We start from the raw sequence: 25,075 nt of genomic DNA, 5'->3' as shown, positions 1-25,075 counted from the left end.
ACCAATTAGTAAAACTGAGCCATTCCCTAGCCATAAATATAATTTAAAACCATTTGCTAATAAACAGAAAATATAACTTAATTTATATACTAATATTAAAACCCTGCATTGCAGTAGTATACTAGATATTCATACCTTGTGCCAAAATGAGCAAAATTGTCACTCCTAACAAGCACATCTTATAATACAACACAGTGTCAAGTCAAGTCAACTTTATTTATATAGCGCTTTTTACAATATACATTGTCTCAAAGCAACTTTACAAAATCCAGGACCAACAGATACAAAAACCCCTGTTGAGCAAGCCGAGGGCGACTGTGGCAAGGAAAAACTCCCTGAAAATTACAGGAAGAAACCTTGAGAGGAACCAGACTCAACAGGGCCCATCCTTCTTGGGTGGTCTGGAGGATACTTTAAATAAATACACGATTTACACAAATCATACAAACACAGAATTGAATGATCTAAAAGTCATACAGTGGTAATAAATAGATAAATAAACAATTAAATAATAATAGAGTTGTTATCCGCTCTAGTCTTCAATAAAGTCTGTAGTGATTTCTTGTCGTTGCAATTACTCCAGACCCGTCACATCTGACAGGAGCAGCATCGTTGTCCCGGCAGTCTCGACTTTAATCCTTAACCTCGGCGGGTAAACAGGTTTCCATCAGAATGCCCTCGGGGTAAAACAACAGAGAATGTAGTTAATAATGTACAATGCTAGTTGACAAACAGTTTTACAGAGAGTTTTAGACTCCGGCAGCCCTAATTATTACAGCATAACTAAAAGGGAGAGCGAGCAGGTAACAAGGTCATGAAGGCTTTCACAGGACATCAGCGCCCACCTCTCCTACCCAAACCAGAGTGATTGGACAAGAGAGGCAGAACGACAGCGACCCAACATCCCTGATCACCACAAGTTTCTATGACCAAGAACCCCCAAGCTCTGCTCCTTTGTCTATATTAATCAAAAGCCTGAGAAAATAAATATGTTTTCAGTTTAGACTTAAACATTGAGACTGTGTCCGAATACCGAACAGAGGCAGGAAGATTATTCCAGAGTTGTGGAGCTTTGTAAGAAAACGCTCTTCCACCAGCTTTGGTCTTTTTAATTTTAGGAACTATAAGTAACCCTGCATCTTGTGAACGAAGTGGACGTGCTGGGTTGTAGTAATTAATAAGCTCACTCAGATACTGTGGAGCCAGACCATGTAGCGCTTTATAGGTTAGTAAAAGTATTTTGTAATCAATGCGAAATTTAACTGGCAGCCAGTGTAGAGATGATAGAACAGGAGTGATATGATCAAATTTTTTAGTTCTAGTTAGCACTCGAGCTGCTGCATTTTGAACTAACTGGAGTTTGTTTAAGGATCTACCAGAGCATCCTGTGAGAAGAGCATTACAATAATCTAACCGAGAAGTTATAAACGCATGGATCAGTTTTTCGGCGTCATTAACAGATAGTATATTTCTTATTTTAGAGATATTACGCAAATGATAGAAATCAACTCTAGTAATATTATTAATGTGTGTATCAAAGGAGAGATCTGAATCTATTGTGACACCTAAGTTTTTTACATCTGGGCTGGGAGTAACAGAGAATGTGTAAGTTTAGCACCAGGTTAGACAACTTGTCTCTTGCAGCTTTAGAGCCAACAAGTAAAACCTCAGTTTTATCTGAATTAAGTAAAAGAAAATTACACGACATCCAGTTTTTTATGTCGTTTACACAATCTTCTATCTTACTGATTGTGTCAGTATCATTTGGTTTGGCTGATATATACAGCTGTGTGTCATCTGCATAGCAGTGAAAGTTTATGCCATGTTTATGAATAATTTCACCTAGTGGAAGCATATAGAGTGTAAATAATAGCGGTCCAAGTACCGACCCCTGTGGAACACCACACTTTACTTTTGTAGTTTCTGAGCATTTATTATTTACATAAACGAATTGAGAGCGGTCAGTCAAATATGATTGAAACCAAGAGAGTGCGAGTCCTTTAACACCTACTGTATTTTCTAGCCTCTCCAGTAAAATGTTATGATCGACCGTATCAAACGCTGCACTAAGATCTAATAGAACAAGAAAAGAGACACATCCATTATCAGAAGACATTAACAACTCGTTAACTACTCTAATTAATGCGGTTTCGGTACTATGGTTGGGTCTAAATCCTGATTGAAATTTTTCATGAATACAATTTTCATTCAAATAAGAACATAGCTGTTTGGAAACGACTTTTTCTAATATCTTTGAGACAAAAGGAAGGTTTGAAATTGGCCTATAATTAGATAAAACATGTGGATCAAGATTTGGTTTTTTAATCAGGGGTTTAATAACAGCACTTTTAAACAATTTAGGTACATACCCAAGGCTAAGGGATGCATTGATTAATGTAAGCAGGGGCTCTACAATAGCTGGGAGTAAATCTTTAAGTAAACGAGTTGGAACAGGATCGAGTATACACGATGATGACTTCGATGATTTAATCAACACAGTTAGTTCATTTTGGGAGATTGGATTAAAGGAATTTAGTTGGATTAACTCGTTACTATTATCACCAATGCTGCTCGGAGTGAGTCCATACTTAACATTGGCAAGTGACACACTCTGACTCTGAAGTCGTATTTTTTCTATCTTGTCATTAAAGAATTTTAAAAAATCATCACTGGTACAGTCAGGCGGTATATTAGATTCAGTTTCATTGACGTTTTTAGTTAATTTGGACACTGTCTCAAAAAGGAATCTAGGATTGTTTTTATTTTTCTCTATTAGGGATGAATAATATACAGATTTAGCTTTTATAAGTGCATGTTTATACTCAGTTAGAGCATCTTTCCAAGCAATCTTATACACCTCCAGTGTAGTGTGACGCCACTTACGTTCTAATTTCCGTGCTGCTTGTTTAAGTGCGCATGTGTGGTCATTGTACCATGGAGCAAGCTTTTTCTCCCTAATCAGTTTAGTTTTGAGTGGGGCTACGTTATCTAAGGTTGTGCGCAGTACGGTTTCTAGGTTTTGAGTTGCCTGATCTAGTTCTTTAGGTTCTGATGCTGATATATTTGGTAATTCTGGTAGGCAGTTTATGAACGCTGCTGCAGTTGCAGATGTAATAGTGCGCTTACATTTAAAACGATTTGGTTGCTGTATATTATTGGACAGGGACACTTCATATATTAGTAGGGAGTGATCAGAGATTAAGTCATTCTGTGGTATAATTTCCAGGTTGTCTATGTTTATACCATAAGTAAGTATTAAATCTAAGGTATGTTTACAGCGGTGAGTGGGTCCTGTTACATTTTGGGTGATGCCTAAAGATTCTAAAATAGAGTCAAACGCAATTTTGAGTGGATTACACTTATCCTCATAATGAATATTAAAGTCACCAACAATTAGAGCTTTCTTAGTTGATAAGACTAATTTAGAAAGAAAATCGGCAAATTCGTTAAGAAATTCTGAGTAAGGACCAGGGGGTCGATAAACAGTAACCAGTTTAAACATACTAGTTTTATCAGATGAACATTTATTGGTTATGTCAGAGATAAGAACTTCAAACGAGTTTGTTATGGGAGTTGATTTTACAGTAAGACCTATGTCTTTATCATAAATTGTGGCTATTCCTCCACCACGACCGCTAAGACGTGGCTTATGTTCATAACTGTAACCCGGAGGAGATGCTTCATTTAAACCTAGATACTCATCAGGTCTAGCCCAGGTCTCGGTTAAACACAGGGCACTAAGACAATTATCTGTAATTATTTCATTTACAATTACTGTTTTGCATGCAAGTGACCTGATGTTTAGAAGTCCTAACTTTAGTTTAACTTTACTAGGGTTTTCATGATGCTCATTTAGATTAATTTTAATTAAGTTATTATGACATACTTTTTGATTTTGTTTTGGCTTACACCTGCCATGGTAAACAGACACAGTCTCAATGGTTTGTGACCTAAGGATTCCGGGTGACGTCCGATGGCGACTCGCAGACAGTTGGTTAGGCCTGTTAGTCTGCTGCCTGGTCTTGGCTCTGGATAGTCATTTAACACTATCTGCCGCTACACTAACGCGGTGGTAAAGCCTGTCACCTATGCTGCAAGAAATGCGAGCAGCACCCTCCCACGTGGGGTGGACACCATCCCGCTTCAAAAGACCAGGCCTTCCCTCAAAGGTGGACCAGTTATCTACAAAATCAATGCAGTTTTCTGAGCACCATTTAGACATCCAGCGGTTCAGCGACAACAACCTGCTGTAGGTTTCGCCACTGGGTCGAATCGGTAAGGGGCCAGAGCACACTACTGCCTCAGACATCGACCTAGCTAACTCACACACCTCTTTAACATTACTCTTAGTAACCTCAGACTGCCGTAAACGAACATCATTAGTGCCGACGTGGATAACAATCTTCGAAAATCTACGATTAGCATTAGCCAGCACTTTCAGGTTTGCTCTGATGTCAGGCGCCCTGGCCCCCGGAATACAAGTGACTATGGTTGCTGGTGTCTCTATGGGGGTTGCAATACGCACATGTCGGAGCTGAGAATCTCCTATAACCTCCTCACTCCCGAGATTGGACGCTTTGAAAACAAACAATATCCTGTAACAACACTTGTTCATTTCAGCCTTTTAAATGACATTATTAAAAAAAAAAATAATAATTTGCATGGGGCCTGTGAGTTATTCAGTGTCCAGTATACTGGACATTTGGAATTAAGAGTATGAAATGTGCAAGATTCTGAAAAAATGTACATATTATTATTACCATTATAACATGTGACATATCAAGTATTGTACATTTATGGCATAATGTAATACATTAATAATAATATTAAAAAGCATATACTAGTTTATACAGAAGTTAAAATTTACATTTTAACTATTTATATGAATATTTTAAATATTTAATTTTAAACTTTTAATTTTAAAACTCAAACCTTAAAAATGAAAACTCAAACTTTTTAATTAAAACATTTAGCTTTGTTTATTTCCCCTTTTCTTATAAACAAACTTTCCTTTTATAGATATATTTTAAAAACAAGGAACATTACTAAAACATAAAACAGAATATTCAGTTTGTCAATATTGATTTTAAATTTTAAATTATCCACATACCTATCTTTCAATTTAAATAATTTGAAAAAAAATGATATCTAAATTATTCAAATCAAAACCTTTTGCATTTCAGCTTTGAGTTTTTCTTTTCTTTTTTTAACGGGACCTTGTGTGGAACTCATAAAAGCAGTTTCGTTTAACTTGAATGCAAAGAAATACATTACATTTTAAACATCTTATGCTTGATTTTTTGGTGCAGCCAGGGTTTCTGCACCTCTGAAAGCTGGTGCTATCACTACCCACCACTGGCAAGTGCTCTGCCCCACTGCATCTAACATCTTGGCTTAGAATCACTTCCCTATCACTATCCTGTTGATATTCATCCTTACTACTCTCAACACTGCAGTCTATTACTATCATCTAGTAATTTAAGCACCTCATCTACTGTCAGCCCTTAACATACACGAAAAAGATATGTACAGCATGAAAAATGCAAAAAGTAATACTGATGCACATCTTCTAATTCATAGTTAGCATGACAAACTAAACAACATTCAATACGTTAAATCCAAATGTCCAGCTGGCTGGACATAAAACATTTGCTCGAAATTTAAGTATGCGTAAATACATATTCATCGCTTATATCGTTACCAATCATTACAAAAACCTTATAAAAATACATCATTTCTAAAACACTTTGGTTATATGTGCACATTAATAGATAAAAACGTATGTTTTGTTCGGTCACGGAGGCAACAAGCGTCTTTCTCAACAGCCGCCATCTTCGGGTCTTTTTTCAAGAAGCTTAAAAAAAATTCTCAATGTCTTTGACCAACCAATAGAAAGACAGAGTTGTGTTAGAGTGTCTAAAAGTGAGCGTGACAAAGTAAAACTTCCTGTCGAGTTATAAAACCCAGAAAAAAAATTTCCAGTATACTGGACATTAGGAGTGAGGAGGATAACCAGAGCACTTACATTAACAGGCTTCTCAGCGGGTGGCTCACTGAGTGGGGAAAACCTGTTGGACACGTGCAACTGAGATGGTCGGTGCTTTTCCCTACGACTATGTCGCCGAGACGTCACCCAGTCGCCCCGCTGTGAGGGCTCTAATGCCGGAGTCTGGGGTTCTGTACCTGAACTGCTGGCATTCGGGACTGCTACAGCTGAATCTAAGCCCTCACTAGTAGTAGTCTGTTCTAACGCCCGAATGCGCCCTTCTAACACTGAGATCTTCTCCGTCAGACTAACAACTAATCTACACTTATCACATGTAAAGTTATCACTAAACACAGAGAAGGAATAACTGAACATATTACACTCAGAACATGGATACAAAGCTCCTGCTGGGGCCATAGTAGCAAAGAAATGTACTTAGCTTTACAAGATGAGTTGGAGATGATGTTTATGTTGGATTCACCGGCGCTTCTGCTGGTAGTCACAGAAGAACGGCTTTAATTCCGGATGAAACAGGCGATGATGAGCTGGAATACAAAAACCACCAACCAAACAACACAAATGCGCTTCGTTCGGACAAAAGCGGCTGTAATTCTAAAGGAGAACGGTGTTATGCGCTGGTGTACTAAACAAATAAACGCGCTTCCTACGAACAGAAACGGTTATAACTCCCCACAAAACAGAGGTGTTTTAAGAGCTGAAATACAGAACACAACCAAACACAAACGCGCTTCGTGCGGACCGAAAACGGTTTTAATTCTGGATAATTATGATGTTTATGCGCTGAAGTACAAAAACAAACAAAACCGGCTTCGTTCGGATGCCGGTAGCAGAAGTTTCCTAGTTTCCAACACAGCACGAATTTACGTTAGTAAACACAAGCGCTTTTTTACGATAAACAAAATAAAACTAAATCAACAACACACGGAAGATTAACGTATAAATTATATGTTTAAAACATACGTATATAAAAAGTTATTTAGCTAAAGGCTACAAACAAACAACTAGGCTAGCGTCTCAGCGTGCGTACCACCACTTCAACTATGAGAGACAAAATGAGAAAAAAAATAGTGTGAACACAATAAATAAATAAATTGAACTAAGAGACATTCTTAGTACCTAAACTAAAATGCACCTGTTTGTACAACTAGTGCTAGGGGAGTTGTGAAGTAATTTTGAGTCTTTTAGTTTAGTAAGCATGCATTTCTTCTAAGTGGACACATTACTGCTGTTTAACACCTCATTATTTGTTTTTGTGTTTCCTTTAGGATAATGCCATCTACAACCTTCTACCAGACATCATTAGTCGATTGTCCGATCCTGAAAGAGGGATAAAAGAGGAGGATTTTAGCACCATTATGAAGTGAGCGAATGTTCCTTTGATCTTAATTGTATGTCTGTTGACATGCTACTTAACTAATCTCTGTCCTGCAGGCAACTGTTCTCTTACATCACCAAGGAACGACAGACTGAAAGTTTAGTTGAAAAGCTTTGTCAGCGTTTCCGAACTGCCAAGTGAGTTCTAAAAGTCTTTCACTACACAGGTCCTGTGCTTTATTGCTAAAATGAATTAGGTAGAATGTTCACTTTCATGTTCACAGGTCATGTGCATATTACCTTATCTCTTGTGACTTGATGTGACTGTGAAATTGTGTGTTTTATGCTAAAATGAGATGTTTTAAAATCAGTCCATTTCTACATGCGTGCTTTCTTTAAGGACGGAGCGGCAGTGGGCAGACCTGGCCGTGTCTCTGTCGCTGCTCTCCATGTGTGAGCGAGGTTTTAAAAAGCTGCAGGAGTGCTGGGAGTGTTACAGTGACAAGCTGACCGAGGATGCAGTTTACCAGCCTCTGCTCTCGATCCTGGCCAAACTCCGCCGTAGAGCCAAGCCCCAGTTTAAGGTACTCAAGTCAAGTCAAATTTATTTGCATAGCACTTTTTACAGTGGACATTGTCTCAAAGCAACTTCACAGAATCCAGAAACCATAAATGCCTGTCGAGCAAGCCAAGGGTGACAGTAGCAGGGAAAAACTCCATTAAAATTACATGAAGTGACCTTCAGAGGAACCAGACTCAGCAGGGACCTCCATCCTCCTTGTGTGACCTGGAGTATAATTTGAATGAAGAAGATTCACACATCATACATACACAAAACTAAATGGAACTAAGTTATAATTAGCAAAAAAAAAAAAAAAAAAAAAAAAAAAAAAAAATATATATATATATATATATATAATTAGCAAAATATATACTATATATATATATATATATATATATATATATACAGTGTATCACAAAAGTGAGTACACCCCTCACATTTCTGCAAATATTTCATTATATCTTTTCATGGGACAACACTATAGACATGAAACTTGGATATAACTTAGAGTAGTCAGTGTACAGCTTGTATAGCAGTGTAGATTTACTGTCTTCTGAAAATAACTCAACACACAGCCATTAATGTCTAAATGGCTGGCAACATAAGTGAGTACACCCCACAGTGAACATGTCCAAATTTTGCCCAAAGTGTCAATATTTTGTGTGACCACCATTATTATCCAGCACTGCCTTAACCCTCCTGGGCATGGAATTCACCAGAGCTGCACAGGTTGCTACTGGAATCCTCTTCCACTCCTCCATGATGACATCACGGAGCTGGTGGATGTTAGACACCTTGAACTCCTCCACCTTCCACTTGAGGATGCGCCACAGGTGCTCAATTGGGTTTAGTCCATCACCTTTACCTTCAGCTTCCTCAGCAAGGCAGTTCTCATCTTGGAGGTTGTGTTTGGGGTCGTTATCCTGTTGGAAAACTGCCATGAGGCCCAGTTTTCGAAGGGAGGGGATCATGCTCTGTTTCAGAATGTCACAGTACATGTTGGAATTCATGTTTCCCTCAATGAACTGCAGCTCCCCAGTGCCAGCAACACTCATGCAGCCCAAGACCATGATGCTACCACCACCATGCTTGACTGTAGGCAAGATACAGTTGTCTTGGTACTTCTCACCAGGGCGCCGCCACACATGCTGGACACCATCTGAGCCAAACAAGTTTATCTTGGTCTCGTCAGACCACAGGGCATTCCAGTAATCCATGTTCTTGGACTGCTTGTCTTCAGCAAACTGTTTGCGGGCTTTCTTGTGCGTCAGCTTCCTTCTGGGATGACGACCATGCAGACCGAGTTGATGCAGTGTGCGGCGTATGGTCTGAGCACTGACAGGCTGACCTCCCACGTCTTCAACCTCTGCAGCAATGCTGGCAGCACTCATGTGTCTATTTTTTAAAGCCAACCTCTGGATATGACGCCGAACACGTGGACTCAACTTCTTTGGTCGACCCTGGCGAAGCCTGTTCCGAGTGGAACCTGTCCTGGAAAACCGCTGTATGACCTTGGCCACCATGCTGTAGCTCAGTTTCAGGGTGTTAGCAATCTTCTTATAGACCAGGCCATCTTTGTGGAGAGCAACAATTCTATTTCTCACATCCTCAGAGAGTTCTTTGCCATGAGGTGCCATGTTGAATATCCAGTGGCCAGTATGAGAGAATTGTACCCAAAACACCAAATTTAACAGCCCTGCTCCCCATTTACACCTGGGACCTTGACACATGACACCAGGGAGGGACAACGACACATTTGGGCACAATTTGGACATGTTCACTGTGGGGTGTACTCACTTATGTTGCCAGCTATTTAGACATTAATGGCTGTGTGTTGAGTTATTTTCAGAAGACAGTAAATCTACACTGCTATACAAGCTGTACACTGACTACTCTAAGTTATATCCAAGTTTCATGTCTATAGTGTTGTCCCATGAAAAGATATAATGAAATATTTGCAGAAATGTGAGGGGTGTACTCACTTTTGTGATACACTGTATATACAGTGTATCACAAAAGTGAGTACACCCCTCACATTTCTGCAGATATTTAAGTATATCTTTTCATGGGACAACACTGACAAAATGACACTTTGACACAATGAAAAGTAGTCTGTGTGCAGCTTATATAACAGTGTAAATTTATTCTTCCCTCAAAATAACTCAATATACAGCCATTAATGTCTAAACCACCGGCAACAAAAGTGAGTACACCCCTTAGTGAAAGTTCCTGAAGTGTCAATATTTTGTGTGGCCACCATTATTTCCCAGAACTGCCTTAACTCTCCTGGGCATGGAGTTTACCAGAGCTTCACAGGTTGCCACTGGAATGCTTTTCCACTCCTCCATGACGACATCACGGAGCTGGCGAGACTTTGCACTCCTCCACCTTCCGCTTGAGGATGCCCCAAAGATGTTCTATTGGGTTTAGGTCTGGAGACATGCTTGGCCAGTCCATCACCTTTACCCTAAGCCTCTTCAATAAAGCAGTGGTCGTCTTAGAGGTGTGTTTGGGGTCATTATCATGCTGGAACACTGCCCTGCGACCCAGTTTCCGGAGGGAGGGGATCATGCTCTGCTTCAGTATTTCACAGTACATATTGGAGTTCATGTGTCCCTCAATGAAATGTAACTCCCCAACACCTGCTGCACTCATGCAGCCCCAGACCATGGCATTCCCACCACCATGCTTGACTGTAGGCATGACACACTTATCTTTGTACTCCTCACCTGATTGCCGCCACACATGCTTGAGACCATCTGAACCAAACAAATTAATCTTGGTCTCATCAGACCATAGGACATGGTTCCAGTAATCCATGTCCTTTGTTGACATGTCTTCAGCAAACTGTTTGCGGGCTTTCTTGTGTAGAGACTTCAGAAAAGGCTTCCTTCTGGGGTCACAGCCATGCAGACCAATTTGATGTAGTGTGCGGCGTATGGTCTGAGCACTGACAGGCTGACCCCCCACCTTTTCAATCTCTGCAGCAATGCTGACAGCACTCCTGCGCCTATCTTTCAAAGACAGCAGTTGGATGTGACGCTGAGCATGTGCACTCAGCTTCTTTGGACGACCAACGCGAGGTCTGTTCTGAGTGGACCCTGCTCTTTTAAAATGCTGGATGATCTTGGCCACTGTGCTGCAGCTCAGTTTCAGGGTGTTGGCAATCTTCTTGTAGCCTTGGCCATCTTCATGTAGCGCAACAATTCGTCTTTTAAGATCCTCAGAGAGTTTTTTGCCATGAGGTGCCATGTTGGAACTTTCAGTGACCAGTATGAGAGAGTGTGAGAGCTGTACTATTAAATTGAACACACCTGCTCCCTATGCACACCTAAAACCTAGTAACACTAACAAATCACATGACATTTTGGAGGAAAAATGACAAGCAGTGCTCAATTTGGACATTTAGGGGTGTAGTCTCTTAGGGGTGTACTCACTTTTGTTGCCGGTGGTTTAGACATTAATGGCTGTATATTGAGTTATTTTGAGGGAAGAATAAATTTACACTGTTATATAAGCTGCACACAGACTACTTTTCATTGTGTCAAAGTGTCATTTTGTCAGTGTTGTCCCATGAAAAGATATACTTAAATATCTGCAGAAATGTGAGGGGTGTACTCACTTTTGTGATACACTGTATATATATATATACACACACACACACACACACACACATACACATACATACATACATACATACATACATACATACATACATACATACATATACAGTGGGGCCAAAAAGTATTTAGTCAGCCACTGATTGTGCAAGTTCTCCTACTTAGAAAGATGAGAGAGGTCTGTAATTTTCATCATAGGTACACTTCAACTATGAGAGACAAAATGAGAAAAAAAAATCCAGGAAATCACATTGTAGGATTTTTAAAGAATTTTTTTTGTAACTTATGGTGGAAAATAAGTATTTGGTCAATAACAAAAGTTCAACTCAATACTTTGTAACATAACCTTTTTTGGCGATGACAGAGGTCAAACGTTTCCTGTAAGTCTTCACCAGGTTTGCACACACTGTAGCTGGTATTTTGGCCCATTCCTCCATGCAGATCTCCTCTAGAGCAGTGATGTTTTGGGGCTGTCGCTGGGCAACACGGACTCCACAAATTTTCTATGGGGTTGAGGTCTGGAGACTGGCTAGGCCACTCCAGGACCTTGAAATGCTTTTTACGGAGCCACTCCTTCGTTGCCCGAGCGGTGTGTTTGGGATCCTTGTCATGCTGGAAGACCCTGCCACGTTCCATCTTCAATGCTCTCACTGATGGAAGGAGGTTTTGGCTTCAAATCTCACGATACATGGCCCCGTTCATTCTTCCCTTAACACGGATCAGTCGTCCTGTCCCCTTTGCAGAAAAACAGCCCCAAAGCATGATGTTTCCACCCCCATGCTTCACAGTAGGTATGGTGTTCTTGGGTTTTTCTTCTTCCTCCAAACACGACGAGTTGAGTTTTTACCAAAAAGTTCCATTGTGGTTTCATCTGACCACATGATATTCTCCCAATCCTCTTCTGGATCATCCATATGCTCTCTGGCAAACATCAGACGGGCCTGGACATGTACTGGCTTAAGCAGGGGGACACGCCTGGCACTGCAGGATTTGAGTCCCTCTCGGTGTAGTGTGTATACTGATGGTAGCCTTTGTTACTTTGGTCCCAGCTCTCTGCAGGTCATTTATCAGGTCCCTCCGTGTAGTTCTGGGATTTTTGCTCACCGTTCTCATGATCATTTTGACCCCACGGGATGAGATCTGGACCCCAAGGGAGATTATCAATGGTCTTGTATGTCTTCCATTTTCTTATAATTGTTCCCACAGTTGATTTATTCACACCAACCTGCTTGCCTATTGTAGATTCACTCTTCCCAGCCTGGTGCAGGTCTACAATTTTCTTCCTGGTGTCCTTCGACAGCTCTTTGGTCTTGGCCATGGTTGAGTTTGGAGTCTTACTGTTTGAGGCTGTGGACAGGTGTCTTTTATACAGATAAGATAACGAGGTCAAACAGGTGCCATTAATACAGGTAACGAGTGGAGGACAGAAGAGCTTCCTAAAGAATAAGTTACAGGTCTGTGAGAGCCAGAAATCTTGCTTGTTTGTTATTGACCAAATACTTATTTTCCACCATAAATTCTTTAAAAATCCTACAATGTGATTTCCTGGATTTTTTTTTCTCATTTTGTCTCTCATAGTTGAAGTGTACCTATGATGAAAATTACAGACCTCTCTCATCTTTCTAAGTAGGAGAACCTGCACAATCAGTGGCTGACTAAATACATACAGTGTATCACAAAAGTGAGTACACCCCTCACATTTCTGCAGATATTTAAGTATATCTTTTCATGGGACAACACTGACAAAATGACACTTTGACACAATGAAAAGTAGTCTGTGTGCAGCTTATATAACAGTGTAAATTTATTCTTCCCTCAAAATAACTCAATATACAGCCATTAATGTCTAAACCACCGGCAACAAAAGTGAGTACACCCCTAAGAGACTACACCCCTAAATGTCCAAATTGAGCACTGCTTGTCATTTTCCCTCCAAAATGTCATGTGATTTGTTAGTGTTACTAGGTCTCAGGTGTGCATAGGGAGCAGGTGTGTTCAATTTAGTAGTACAGCTCTCACACTCTCTCATACTGGTCACTGAAAGTTCCAACATGGCACCTCATGGCAAAGAACTCTCTGAGGATCTTAAAAGATGAATTGTTGCGCTACATGAAGATGGCCAAGGCTACAAGAAGATTGCCAACACCCTGAAACTGAGCTGCAGCACAGTTGCCAAGATCATCCAGCGTTTTAAAAGAGCAGGGTCCACTCAGAACAGACCTCGCGTTGGTCGTTCAAAGAAGCTGAGTGCACGTGCTCAGCGTCACATCCAACTGCTGTCTTTGAAAGATAGGCGCAGGAGTGCTGTCAGCATTGCTGCAGAGATTGAAAAGGTGGGGGGTCAGCCTGTCAGTGCTCAGACCATACGCCGCACACTACATCAAATTGGTCTGCATGGCTGTCACCCCAGAAGGAAGCCTCTTCTGAAGTCTCTACACAAGAAAGCCCGCAAACAGTTTGCTGAAGACATGTCAACAAAGGACATGGATTACTGGAACCATGTCCTATGGTCTGATGAGACCAAGATTAATTTGTTTGGTTCAGATGGTCTCAAGCATGTGTGGCGGCAATCAGGTGAGGAGTACAAAGATAAGTGTGTCATGCCTACAGTCAAGCATGGTGGTGGGAATGCCATGGTCTGGGGCTGCATGAGTGCTGCAGGTGTTGGGGAGTTACATTTCATTGAGGGGCACATGAACTCCAATATGTACTGTGAAATACTGAAGCAGAGCATGATCCCCTCCCTCCGGAAACTGGGTCGCAGGGCAGTGTTCCAGCATGATAATGACCCCAAACACACCTCTAAGACGACCACTGCTTTATTGAAGAGGCTGAGGGTAAAGGTGATGGACTGGCCAAGCATGTCTCCAGACCTAAACCCAATAGAACATCTTTGGGGCATCCTCAAGCGGAAGGTGGAGGAGCGCAAAGTCTCGAATATCCGCCAGCTCCGTGATGTCGTCATGGAGGAGTGGAAAAGCATTCCAGTGGCAACCTGTGAAGCTCTGGTAAACTCCGTGCCCAGGAGAGTTAAGGCAGTTCTGGGAAATAATGGTGGCCACACAAAATATTGACACTTCAGGAACTTTCACTAAGGGGTGCACTCACTTTTGTTGCCGGTGGTTTAGACATTAATGGCTGTATATTGAGTTATTTTGAGGGAAGAATAAATTTACACTGTTATATAAGCTGCACACAGACTACTTTTCATTGTGTCAAAGTGTCATTTTGTCAGTGTTGTCCCATGAAAAGATATACTTAAATATCTGCAGAAATGTGAGGGGTGTACTCACTTTTGTGATACACTGTATACTACAGTGTATCACAAAAGTGAGTACACCCCTCACATTTCTGCAAATATTTCATTATATATTTTCATGGGACAACACTATAGACATGAAACTTGGATATAACTTAGAGTAGTCAGTGTACAGCTTGTATAGCAGTGTAGATTTACTGTCTTCTGAAAATAACTCAGCCATTAATGTCTAAATCGCTGGCAACATAAGTGAGTACACCCCACAGTAAACATGTCCAAATTGTGCCCAAATGTGTCGTTGTCCCTCCCTGGTGTCATGTGTCAAGGTCCCAGGTGTAAATGGGGAGCAGGACTGTTAAATTTGGTGTTTTGGGTACAATTCTCTCATACTGGCCACTGGATATTCAACATGGCACCTCATGGCAAAGAACTCTCTGAGGATGTGAGAAATAGAATTGTTGCTCTCCACAAAGATGGCCTGGGCTATAAGAAGATTGCTAACACCCTGAAACTGAGCTACAGCATGGTGGCCAAGGTCATACAGCGGTTTTCCAGGACAGGTTCCACTCGGAACAGGCTTCGCCAGGGTCGACCAAAGAAGTTGAGTCCACGTGTTCGGCGTCATATCCAGAGGTTGGCTTTAAAAAATAGACACATGAGTGCTGCCAGCATTGCTGCAGAGGTTGAAGACGTGGGAGGTCAGCCTGTCATCATGGAGGAGTGGAAGAGGATTCCAGTAGCAACCTGTGCAGCTCTGGTGAATTCCATGCCCAGGAGGGTTAAGGCAGTGCTGGATAATAATGGTGGTCACACAAAATATTGACACTGGGCACAATTTGGACATGTTCACTGTGGGGTGTACTCACTTATGTTGCCAGCCATTTAGACATTAATGGCTGTGTTGAGCTATTTTCAGAAGACAGTAAATCTACACTGCTATACAAGCTGTACACTGACTACTCTAAGTTATATCCAAGTTTCATGTCTATAGTGTTGTCCCATGAAAAGATATAATAAAATATTTGCAGAAATGTGAGGGGTGTACTCACTTTTGTGATACACTGTATATATGTATATATGTATATATATATGTGTGTGTGTGTGTATATATATATATATATATATATATATATATGTTAATTATTGGAGTTCTTCATTATTTAGTCCAGTCTGTAATAAAGTCCATAGTAAGTTTGTCATATCTAGCAGGAGCAGCATTGTTGGCACAGCAGTCTCGACTTGTAGGCTTCAATCTTGGATTGGTAAACAAGTTTCCATCAGAACCACCTCAGGTAGTAAACAGAAAATGTAGTTAAAGAGTAAAATGTCAGTTTTGCAGAGAGTAGCATGAGACCCTAATTATTACAGCATAACATAACAGAATAAAGTGAGAGCAAGCAGGTAAATCATGAAGGCTTTCACAGGATGTCAGCGCCCACCTCCTTAACCATCATCAAACCTGAGTGATCAGATTAGAGAGGCAGAATGACAGCAACCCAACATCCCTGATCACCACGAGTTTTAATGAACTAGAACCCCCAAGCTCAGCGCCTTTCGGGGTGGACAGCTCCAACCCTCTCTCTATTTCCTCAGCTGCTCTCGTTAGGGGTCGCCAGCGGATTGCGATCATGGCCCTTCATGACACAACCTCCCTATTTATCTGAGCTTGGGACCGGCACTGCAATGCACTGGTTTATGCATCCTAGCGGCTAGGTACCTATAGGACAGTTCAGTGTCTCCAATTAGCCTAACTGCATGTTTTTGGACTGTGGGAGGAAACCCACACAAACACGGGGAGAACATGCAAACTCCACACAGAAAAGACCCAGACCGCTCCACCTGGGGATCGAACCCAGGGCCTTCTTGCTGTGAGGCGACAGTGCTACCCACCGAGCCACTGTGCCGCCCCAGGGCAGAAATCTGGCGTGGCCAGAAGCCAACAAGCTAGCAAAGGCTAACTAATTGGACTTTGTCAAACACCAATACGCAATTTTCAAATGCCACTTAGCACAATTCTACAAACCTGTGCTGTGTTTAAAGGATCGAGATTTAAAGTACATTACTGCAAAAGTAAATGTTATACATATTGCTTATTTATTTCTTGTTGCTTATTTATTGCGTTTTCCCCCCTCATTAATTAAGGTCATGATAAATATCCTAGCTGATTTAGTTACTTTTTCATTTTTCTTCCGCCTTCATCTCAGTCTAGTCATTTCCAATTCCCAGTTGTAAAACCATTGCTGCCTGCACAACCCCTTTTTTTAATCGAGGGCCATTTGGATGACTGCCTGTGTACAATTTACGGCCGCTTCTCATCACCTGCCAGTGTTGGGTTCCCACCCAGAGCCATATCATGCACAGAGAGCCACACTGAGCTCCATGTGACATCCCCAGGAGAGGCCTCGTTCGACCTTCCCTCCCTCAAACACAGCCAACTGTGTTGGTGGCTTTACTATAGTGTAGAGTGTTCAAACTCAAAAGTTTGAATTTCAGCTAGGGTTGGGCGATATTGCCGATTTTCATACCGTCATACCGTCTTCAGGAAATACCGCGGTATACGGTATTACCGCGGGGGGGGGGGGGGGGGGACAAACTTTACAGTGTACACACTTGAGTGTAATTACAATATTTCAATGTTTTATTAAAAAAAGATTTAACAATCTGAACGTCAAACATTGCTTATCTTGTCTGATCTATAATAAATACGCATAAGTATAAATGCATGTGTATCAATTACACTTTAACACAAACATTAACACAACATTTTGGCATTGTAATCTCTCTCTGCCCACACAAAACAGAATAATAGCAGGCTACACACTTCAATATATTTCAAAAGCTAACTGCTTAGTTTATAGTTACAGATATTTCTTAAAAGTGTATGAACGTGTACGATTAGTTATGCCTGTAATCCAGAATTAAGTTCTATACCGTAATATACACTCAAAAATTTGAGTGGTTAACGAGAACGCTACTTTACATGTCACACAAGCTCAGTGCAAAACAACTCGAGCACAGAAACGGTACAAATCCGATCTCTTCCCTACACACTCGCTCCCTACACCCTATAGTGCACTTAACATTCTTAAAGGGCCAGACAATATATTTTATAATTCAAATTACACGACAGGTGAGACGTTCTTTTTTCTTAATATAGCGCTTTTATTTAGGAAAAAATAGTTCTTACATAGGCAGGAAAATCTATGGCAGACAAGAGTCAGAACAGCGGATTGGGCGTAACGTTATTATTACTGTTTGCTCCTTTTTCTCAACACTTGTGCTCGATTTACACTGAAGATATATTTAGTAAATAAGTACATGTCCGCGCATGCGCGCGCTTGTGTTCATTTCCGGTTGAACTGATACAAAAATTTTGATTTTGAAAAATTAAAAGACGAGCCGTTTTTCAGTTTCTGCTTGTTAGCTCACAGCTAACGCTAGCCAGTGTGGCTCTTCACTCGTCTCTCTGTGTTATCACCAGTGAGCACCCCACAGCCAATCAGCGAGTTCCAACCGCCTACCCCTCCCACCCCTCCCTTACTGTGGATGCGCGCATGTCCTAAAGTCTCAGTTTTCAAGGTAAACCTGAAGCAGAAATTTGGCGCTTCACATTTAAAAAATACCGTCACCATTTTTAAATACAACGCCCAACCCTAATCTCAGCAGTGTGCTAGTGAGTTAGACCACTGTGCCCCCTAAGTGCCTGATGCTTTGATGGCATGTATGAAAAACTAAAATTTTTGTTCTGGGATCAGGTTGTTTACAGTAAGTCTTCTTTTTGGATTCCAGCAGATATTATGTATATTTTTTATCTTAATCTAAGAGTTTTTCTTACTAACTCTTGGCTTTGTACACTTACTGGCAGCTCCCTAAAAGTCAAAATATTATTTTCTTTTAACGTTTTAAAATCTCATTGATGACTATTTAATGATGTGCATCATCACAGCAAGTACCATATTATGTTAATCCATGGCTGCTAGGGGTGATCTGTTTCCTAAACCCAGTATGTAATATTTATGCATGACTAAAAGTTGCACAGCTAGTGTAGTTTCTGGGTAATTGTTCTTATTTTACTGTATCACAACCATTGGCTTTTAAAAATTATGACTATTTGGCTACTCCTTCGTGTCACAGGCTCAGGTGGAGGAGTTTGAGAAGAAGCTGACAGCCGTGCATACCAAAGGTCTGGAGAATGTGGAAAGCGAGGAGAGAGAGCAGCAGTTAGAGGAAAAGACAAACCAGCAAAACACCAAGATGCCTGTGCCCAAAACTGCTCGCAGACCAACAAGAGGTACTTTTTTTTTTTTTTTTTTTTTTTTTTTTTTTTTTTTTTCTTCTCTGGGTGTATGCAGTGAAGGTGATGCACAAATCATGGCCCATTTTTAAAGGAGTCCCTGCTTTACTAATTTATTAAAGTTTTCCCCTTTATGAAGGAACCATAAAAATCTACCAGACAATACTAAAATTCCTGATGATGATCTGATGCTCAAGTGCAAGTTTGTTATTCAACAGGACAACAATCTGAAGCACAAGAGCATGTCCACCTTTTTAAATGCACATTGAGTTTAAGCTTACAACTGTTTGAGGGGCGGCACGGTGGCTAAGTGGGTAGCACTGTCGCCTCACAGCAAGAAGGTCCTGGGTTCGATCCCCAGGCAAGGCGGTCCGGGTCCTTTCTGTGTGTAGTTTGCATGTTCTCCCCGTGTCTGCGTGGGTTTACTCCGGGTACTCTGGTTTCCTCTCACAGTCCAAAGACGTGCAAAGTGAGGTGAATTGGAGAAACTAAATTGTCCATGACTGTGTTTGATAACCGTGTGAACTAATGAACCTTGTGTAATGAGTAACTACCGTTCCTGTCATGAATGTAACCAAAGTGTAAAACATGACGTTAAATCCTAATAAATAAACAAACAAACAACTGGCTGAGAAATGCTACTCAGAAGTGTGCATTGTTTGGACGTCCCAACATGTCTGGTCAGGTTTCGGAAGGCCCCTAGGGTCTCATTTCTCTAGACTTATGCTTTCAAAAAGACGTTTTTTCATTTTCGGGCAGGCTTGATCCCACCGGGAAAGACTGGGCTTAAGGCAGAATAACGAACACCTTCCCTTTCTGTCGCTTTTCACTTTCAGGGCATGGAAAGACCAGGCTGGACGACAGTGACTTGGTGACGCCGAAACCTTCCCGTCCTCGCCGTAAAACAGTCATAACCTTTAGTAGTGATGAGGAGGATGAAGAGGGTAGGACTGTGCTGCTACTTGACAGCTGTTTTTATTTATTAAAACTTACTATTCATTTGTATAGATGTGGGTGGCAGTGGGAAGCACTTGCCTCACAACAAGGTCTTGGGTTCGATCCCCAGGTGAATCCCGAGTCTTTTCTGTGTAGTTTGCATGTTCTCTCCATGTCTGCGTGGGTTTCCTCCCATAGTCCAAAGACATGCAAGTGAGGTGAATTGGAGATACAAAATTGTCCATGACTGTGTTTCACATTAAACTTGTGAACTGATGAATCTTATGTAACCTGTTCTGTCATGAATGTAACCAAAGAGTGTAAAATACTTAAAAACACTTAAATTCAAGTGTGCTGTATGTACTCTTTGGTTTAAATAAATGCCCTGATAAAATTCTTTACTCATTAAACTGGGTTTTCTTTCTAGATGCTGTCATGGAAGAGAGCGAGACACCAAAAGTGACCACACCCATCTCTCGCACCCGACGTGCACGTCTGCGCCATTGACCGCTCCGCTTTCTCTTTCAATCACCTGTTTTTTTTTATGTTTTATTCTTTTAGCTCAGCTTCTTTTACTCTGTGCCCTCTACAAAGACTTTTATTTTCATGCTTTTATTAAACTTTCTTTACTTTTGTTTCTGCTTTTACAAAATGTAAACTGCTTTTTACATTGCAACAGTATGAATCAAGATTTCATCAACTATTAAAATAGTTAGGTTCAGTATTGTTAATTGTAATAATGCTCTTTTATGAATAATAACAGTGTAAAAGAATATGACCTTGGTTTCTGTGCAGCTGAACTGAATAATCTAACAAGACAAATAAAAATTCAGTTTTTTATATTGTGATGTTTTAAAATAAAAAAATATTTTTAGCAAGTATCTTTAGATGCATTTTGTAATTAAGCTAAGGCCCAGCCATATGGGTCGAGTCCTAATAGTGTTAAATGGGTCATTCCTACAATTCTGTATTTTTTGTGTCCCAGGTACTGATCATTGTATTTATTAAGTACATTTTAAATAATACAATTTCTAAACATCTTACTGAAATAATTAACAACTTTCAAATACTGAACACAATGTTTTCCACCCCACCCCCCCCCCCCCCAAAATTACTGTATACATTTTACACTGTTATTATCTCTTATACTAGAGGTTTTCCCAAGTCCTCAGTTTCATTTTATTGCTGATCATTTCCAGGAGCTCAAATGATCTTTTTTGGAGGGAAAACAACTGTGGAAGATTTCCACATTTTATTTTAAGTCTTATATGGTCAACCATAACATGTCCACCCTGTTACGGGGATATATGAGAAAAAGCAATACGATTTGATATTTTAAAAAAATAATCGTACTAAAAAGCAGAGAATTCTTTGTCTAAATTCACTTTTATGCTAGCATGGTTTTGCTCATGTGCTAGCTAATGGCTAATTTTATGTCAAAGTCCACCGTGTTATGGTCCACCTGTTACAACTTAATAACAGTAACAGTGTGTATGAGGTGCATGTGTGATTTATATAGCTTTATTATTCAGTTTGGTTATAATAATGACAGAAATATTGATGTGTGCATCCTTTAAAGAATGGCCTTAAGTGCAGCTGAAAGAGAAACATTACAGGGAACGCAGGATGTTATGGCTGTGTCCACCCTATTATGCACAAGCCTTCCATCCCTAATTTAATTAAGATAGCATAAGTAATTCACATTGCTGTTGTCAGTTATTGCATAAAAGGAGGCCAAATCATGTACCTATAAAAAGTAGTAAAAATACGTCTAGCATGTATTTTAATCTAAAAGAAAAATGTGAAATCACGTTGGTGCAAAATCAGAGATGCAATTCATACAATATCAATTAAGAAAAAATCTATAAAAAAATCACTTAAAAGCTGAAAAGGAACATATTAGCTCTTAGATAATGTGTGTTTCACATCAGTTTAAACCAGAAGTCTTTCAAACAGTTATGCATTTGTCCCTAACAAGGTGGACATCCTGGGTCAGAGACTGCATAAAAATGTTTTAATAAAACCTACAGTTTGTGTGCTTGAGCTTGACCAGTATTAGTTTGGAAAAGTATAACATTTCCTTTTTATAATAAAACATGGAAAAACAAATAAAAAGTGTTTTATTTTTAAAAAGTTTTAAGGTCCCAGGAATGACCCAAATACTGTTGCAATTGGGTCACTTAGTGTAACCAGAAATTAAAATAAAAAATGCCGGCCTTTTGTAAAACAGCTTGTTAAAAGCTTTTTTGTGAACAATAGTTTTATTGTTTTTAAACTTATACTATGTTGTCATACATGTTATCATGAACACATACGAACATAGAACATCCCACCCCCGGGTGTGTTGGCCAAAAAAATTAAAAAATAATTAAGATATAGACAGTACATAGCAGAATGTATACATAAGAACTCTAGCTTCATAAAAATACAAGACAGACACAAAATAAATAACAGCTCTAGTAAAGACTCCACTGATTGGAGCACCTTCTTTCAAGCATCAATAGTTCTTGACTGAGCTCCATGTCTACGAGCAAGTGAAAGTTCCAAAGAAATCATGTCCAGTGCAGACAAAATCCATTGCCGTCTTGAGATAACATGAGGAGTTTTTTTTTGTGGCTGTCAAAGTACAGAGCATCAGTCGTTTCTGCTGGATTGAGAGAGGAAAAATCATTTAAAAGAAAAATAGATACTGAGCATGGAACATGGTCTTAGTAAGGCTGAGAGGTCGGTGGGAACTTGCCACCAGAAACTGAAGACCTTAGAACAAAACCAAAAGTACTGTAAAAAAGTACCAGGCTCTCCTGAGGAGCACAGATCACAAAATCTGTGCAAGAAAGCACCCACATAAACCTTTCCTGCTGTGAATGAAACTCACAAGAGTAAACATGGCGTGACCACTGTGACCACTGATGAAGGTCTAGAAGATGACCAACTTAAACAGCAGCAACAGATGAGCGATCTTCTCTGACTTTACATCTACAAGGTGGACCAACTAGGTAGGAGTGTCTAATAGAGTGGACAGTGAGTGGACACTGTATTTAAAAACTCCAGCAGCACTGCTGTGTCTTATCCATTCTATGGTCCTGACCATTGAAGAACAGCATGAAAGGGGGCTAACAAAGCATGCCGAGTCAGTAATTGTAGAAGTTCAAAATGCTTCTATATGGTAAGTGGAGCTGATAAAATGGATAGTGAGTGTAGACACAAGGAGGTGGTTTTTGTGTTATGGCTGATCGGTATATGTCACTATTTTTTAAATATTACTCTTGGATTTAAAATCAATCATTCTGGCAGAATGTTATATTTTCAAGGGGGGGGAGAAGCAAAATGACAATGTACTTTTAATCTTAATTTTAAATTAAGTGAGATTGACACTTGGTTGCAGATGGTGTGGGGTAATGAATCATTTGGTGTCTTTAAAAGAAAGAAATCTACCCACATGTAGGAAACATTGTAAAGGTGGACCTGTCAGACCATATTACGTTTGTTTCATTGCTCAGAGGTCTAGGCCATGTTCCCCTTATATCATGGATTTTTGTGTTGACCTTTAATGAAAATATATGGTTGGAACTTCAGACAGTTCTGTAGTTGTTATACTTCTAGATGGATGGATGGATGGATGCTTTATTAATCCCGAAGGAAATTAAGGTAACATGCATACAGTGCTATGACTGTTCTTTTTATCCCTGCTCCCCCAACTCACACACTTTTTTTTTACTGTTGCCCATTTACGTTGAGGATCAAACCTCGGATCATGTTTGTTATTTCTGTTGAAATCAATTTCAGAGGTGTCTGTTAGACTTATTCAGTACGCACTGTTAGAATACCACTGTATGCTAGTGTGGCAAATTCGGTTCATTTTATAGACTCGGGTTAATCTGAGTCACTCAGTAATGTCATCGGTTCACTTGAGTCATTTGAGTCACTTGAGTCACCCGTCCAATAAATAAAATAAATTACAACTGTAAGAATCCACAGACACATTATTAGGTTACAGATGTTTATTTTAATTTAAATTCCACAAACCAAAAACAAACAAACACAACTTAAACATAAATAACAACAAATGGAACAAAATTGAAAAATGTGCAATTCACTTAGAAGTTAACCAAAATTAAAATATGTTAAATGTAGAACAACCAAATAGAATTTATAATACAAATGAAATATAAATATATAAATAGCAAAAAATGCAGTGCCGATTAGAATATGGACTAAGAATTAAATTTTGAAATAGCTATATAAACAAAAACTGAGGCAAAAAAGGCAAATTGTGCAAAAAAATAAATTACTATATACATAATATATACAAAAAACATGCAAAATGCATACAAAAATGTGCAAAAACTACACAGTATTTATGCATAAATGATGCAAGTGCTTCCACCTACATGTTGCTACATGTTGCTATTTAAAAATACCAACTCACGCACTTTGGATGAATTACCATGGGGAAGGGCTATGATGATACTCCTTAAGTGGTACAGTCCTAAAGTAGCCACATAACTGGAGTGAAGCCAAATCATCTGAGCCAGTCAGAGGACTCATAGGATCCGGGTTAACTGAGACCTCGGACTCGGGATTCCTTATTCAGTACGAAGACTCGAATCATTAACCCGGGTGATTCAGGAACCGCCCAGCTCTACTGTATGCATTTACTAGGTCCAAAAGTTGTCTCAATGTTATACATTAATTATGAGTTGCGACTTCTGGCGTAGAAACAGTTGCTGAAGGCGGTTGTGTCCAGAACCACACACTCACTATCTAGTGCTCTAGATAGGTGGACTTATGGTACTGTACATCTGACAATATTATTTAAAATGTGGAACACTTCTGAAATCCCGCGAATGATTTAAAGTGAAATAGTGTTTAACCATTGTAGTCAACGCGATTTAAGACACCCATGATATGCACTGTAGTCTGTAGGAAAAGGGTGTAAGGTGCTGTTTAGGACAGAACTACTTGGTCGAACGGTACCGCCCCGTCTAACAGGAAAATAAAGTGAAGGAACTGATTTACCTGAACTCGAGTTACTGTTGTGAAGGAATTAGCAGAACTATTTCTTTAAACACAATCCTTATAT

General features: G+C 39.9%; 1 protein-coding gene and 1 long non-coding RNA gene across 2 annotated transcripts in view; one reads left to right on the top strand and one right to left on the bottom strand.

Moving 5' to 3' along the window:
- ncapd2 (non-SMC condensin I complex, subunit D2) overlaps positions 1 to 20,713 on the top strand; it is a 42,149-nt gene extending 21,436 nt beyond the window's left edge. The window contains exons 27-32 of the mRNA XM_062987817.1: positions 7,273 to 7,367; positions 7,439 to 7,519; positions 7,722 to 7,905; positions 18,897 to 19,053; positions 19,893 to 20,000; positions 20,420 to 20,713. Coding sequence (XP_062843887.1) covers positions 7,273 to 7,367; positions 7,439 to 7,519; positions 7,722 to 7,905; positions 18,897 to 19,053; positions 19,893 to 20,000; positions 20,420 to 20,499 — 705 coding nt within the window. The 3' untranslated portion in view covers positions 20,500 to 20,713. The remainder of the gene's footprint in view (positions 1 to 7,272; positions 7,368 to 7,438; positions 7,520 to 7,721; positions 7,906 to 18,896; positions 19,054 to 19,892; positions 20,001 to 20,419) is intronic.
- Positions 198 to 2,117, bottom strand: LOC134302689 (uncharacterized). Its single transcript, XR_010007566.1, has 2 exons — positions 2,012 to 2,117; positions 198 to 677 (listed from the first exon to the last, which is right to left on the bottom strand). It is a non-coding gene; the product is annotated as an uncharacterized LOC134302689 (long non-coding RNA).
- Positions 20,714 to 25,075: the final 4,362 nt, after the last annotated feature.

This window comes from Trichomycterus rosablanca, chromosome 25 (genome assembly GCF_030014385.1).
Source record: "Trichomycterus rosablanca isolate fTriRos1 chromosome 25, fTriRos1.hap1, whole genome shotgun sequence".
NCBI classification, from domain to species: domain Eukaryota; kingdom Metazoa; phylum Chordata; class Actinopteri; order Siluriformes; family Trichomycteridae; genus Trichomycterus; species Trichomycterus rosablanca.
The sequence above is the reverse complement of the archived record's forward strand: the minus strand, read 5'-3'. Positions and strand labels throughout refer to the sequence as shown.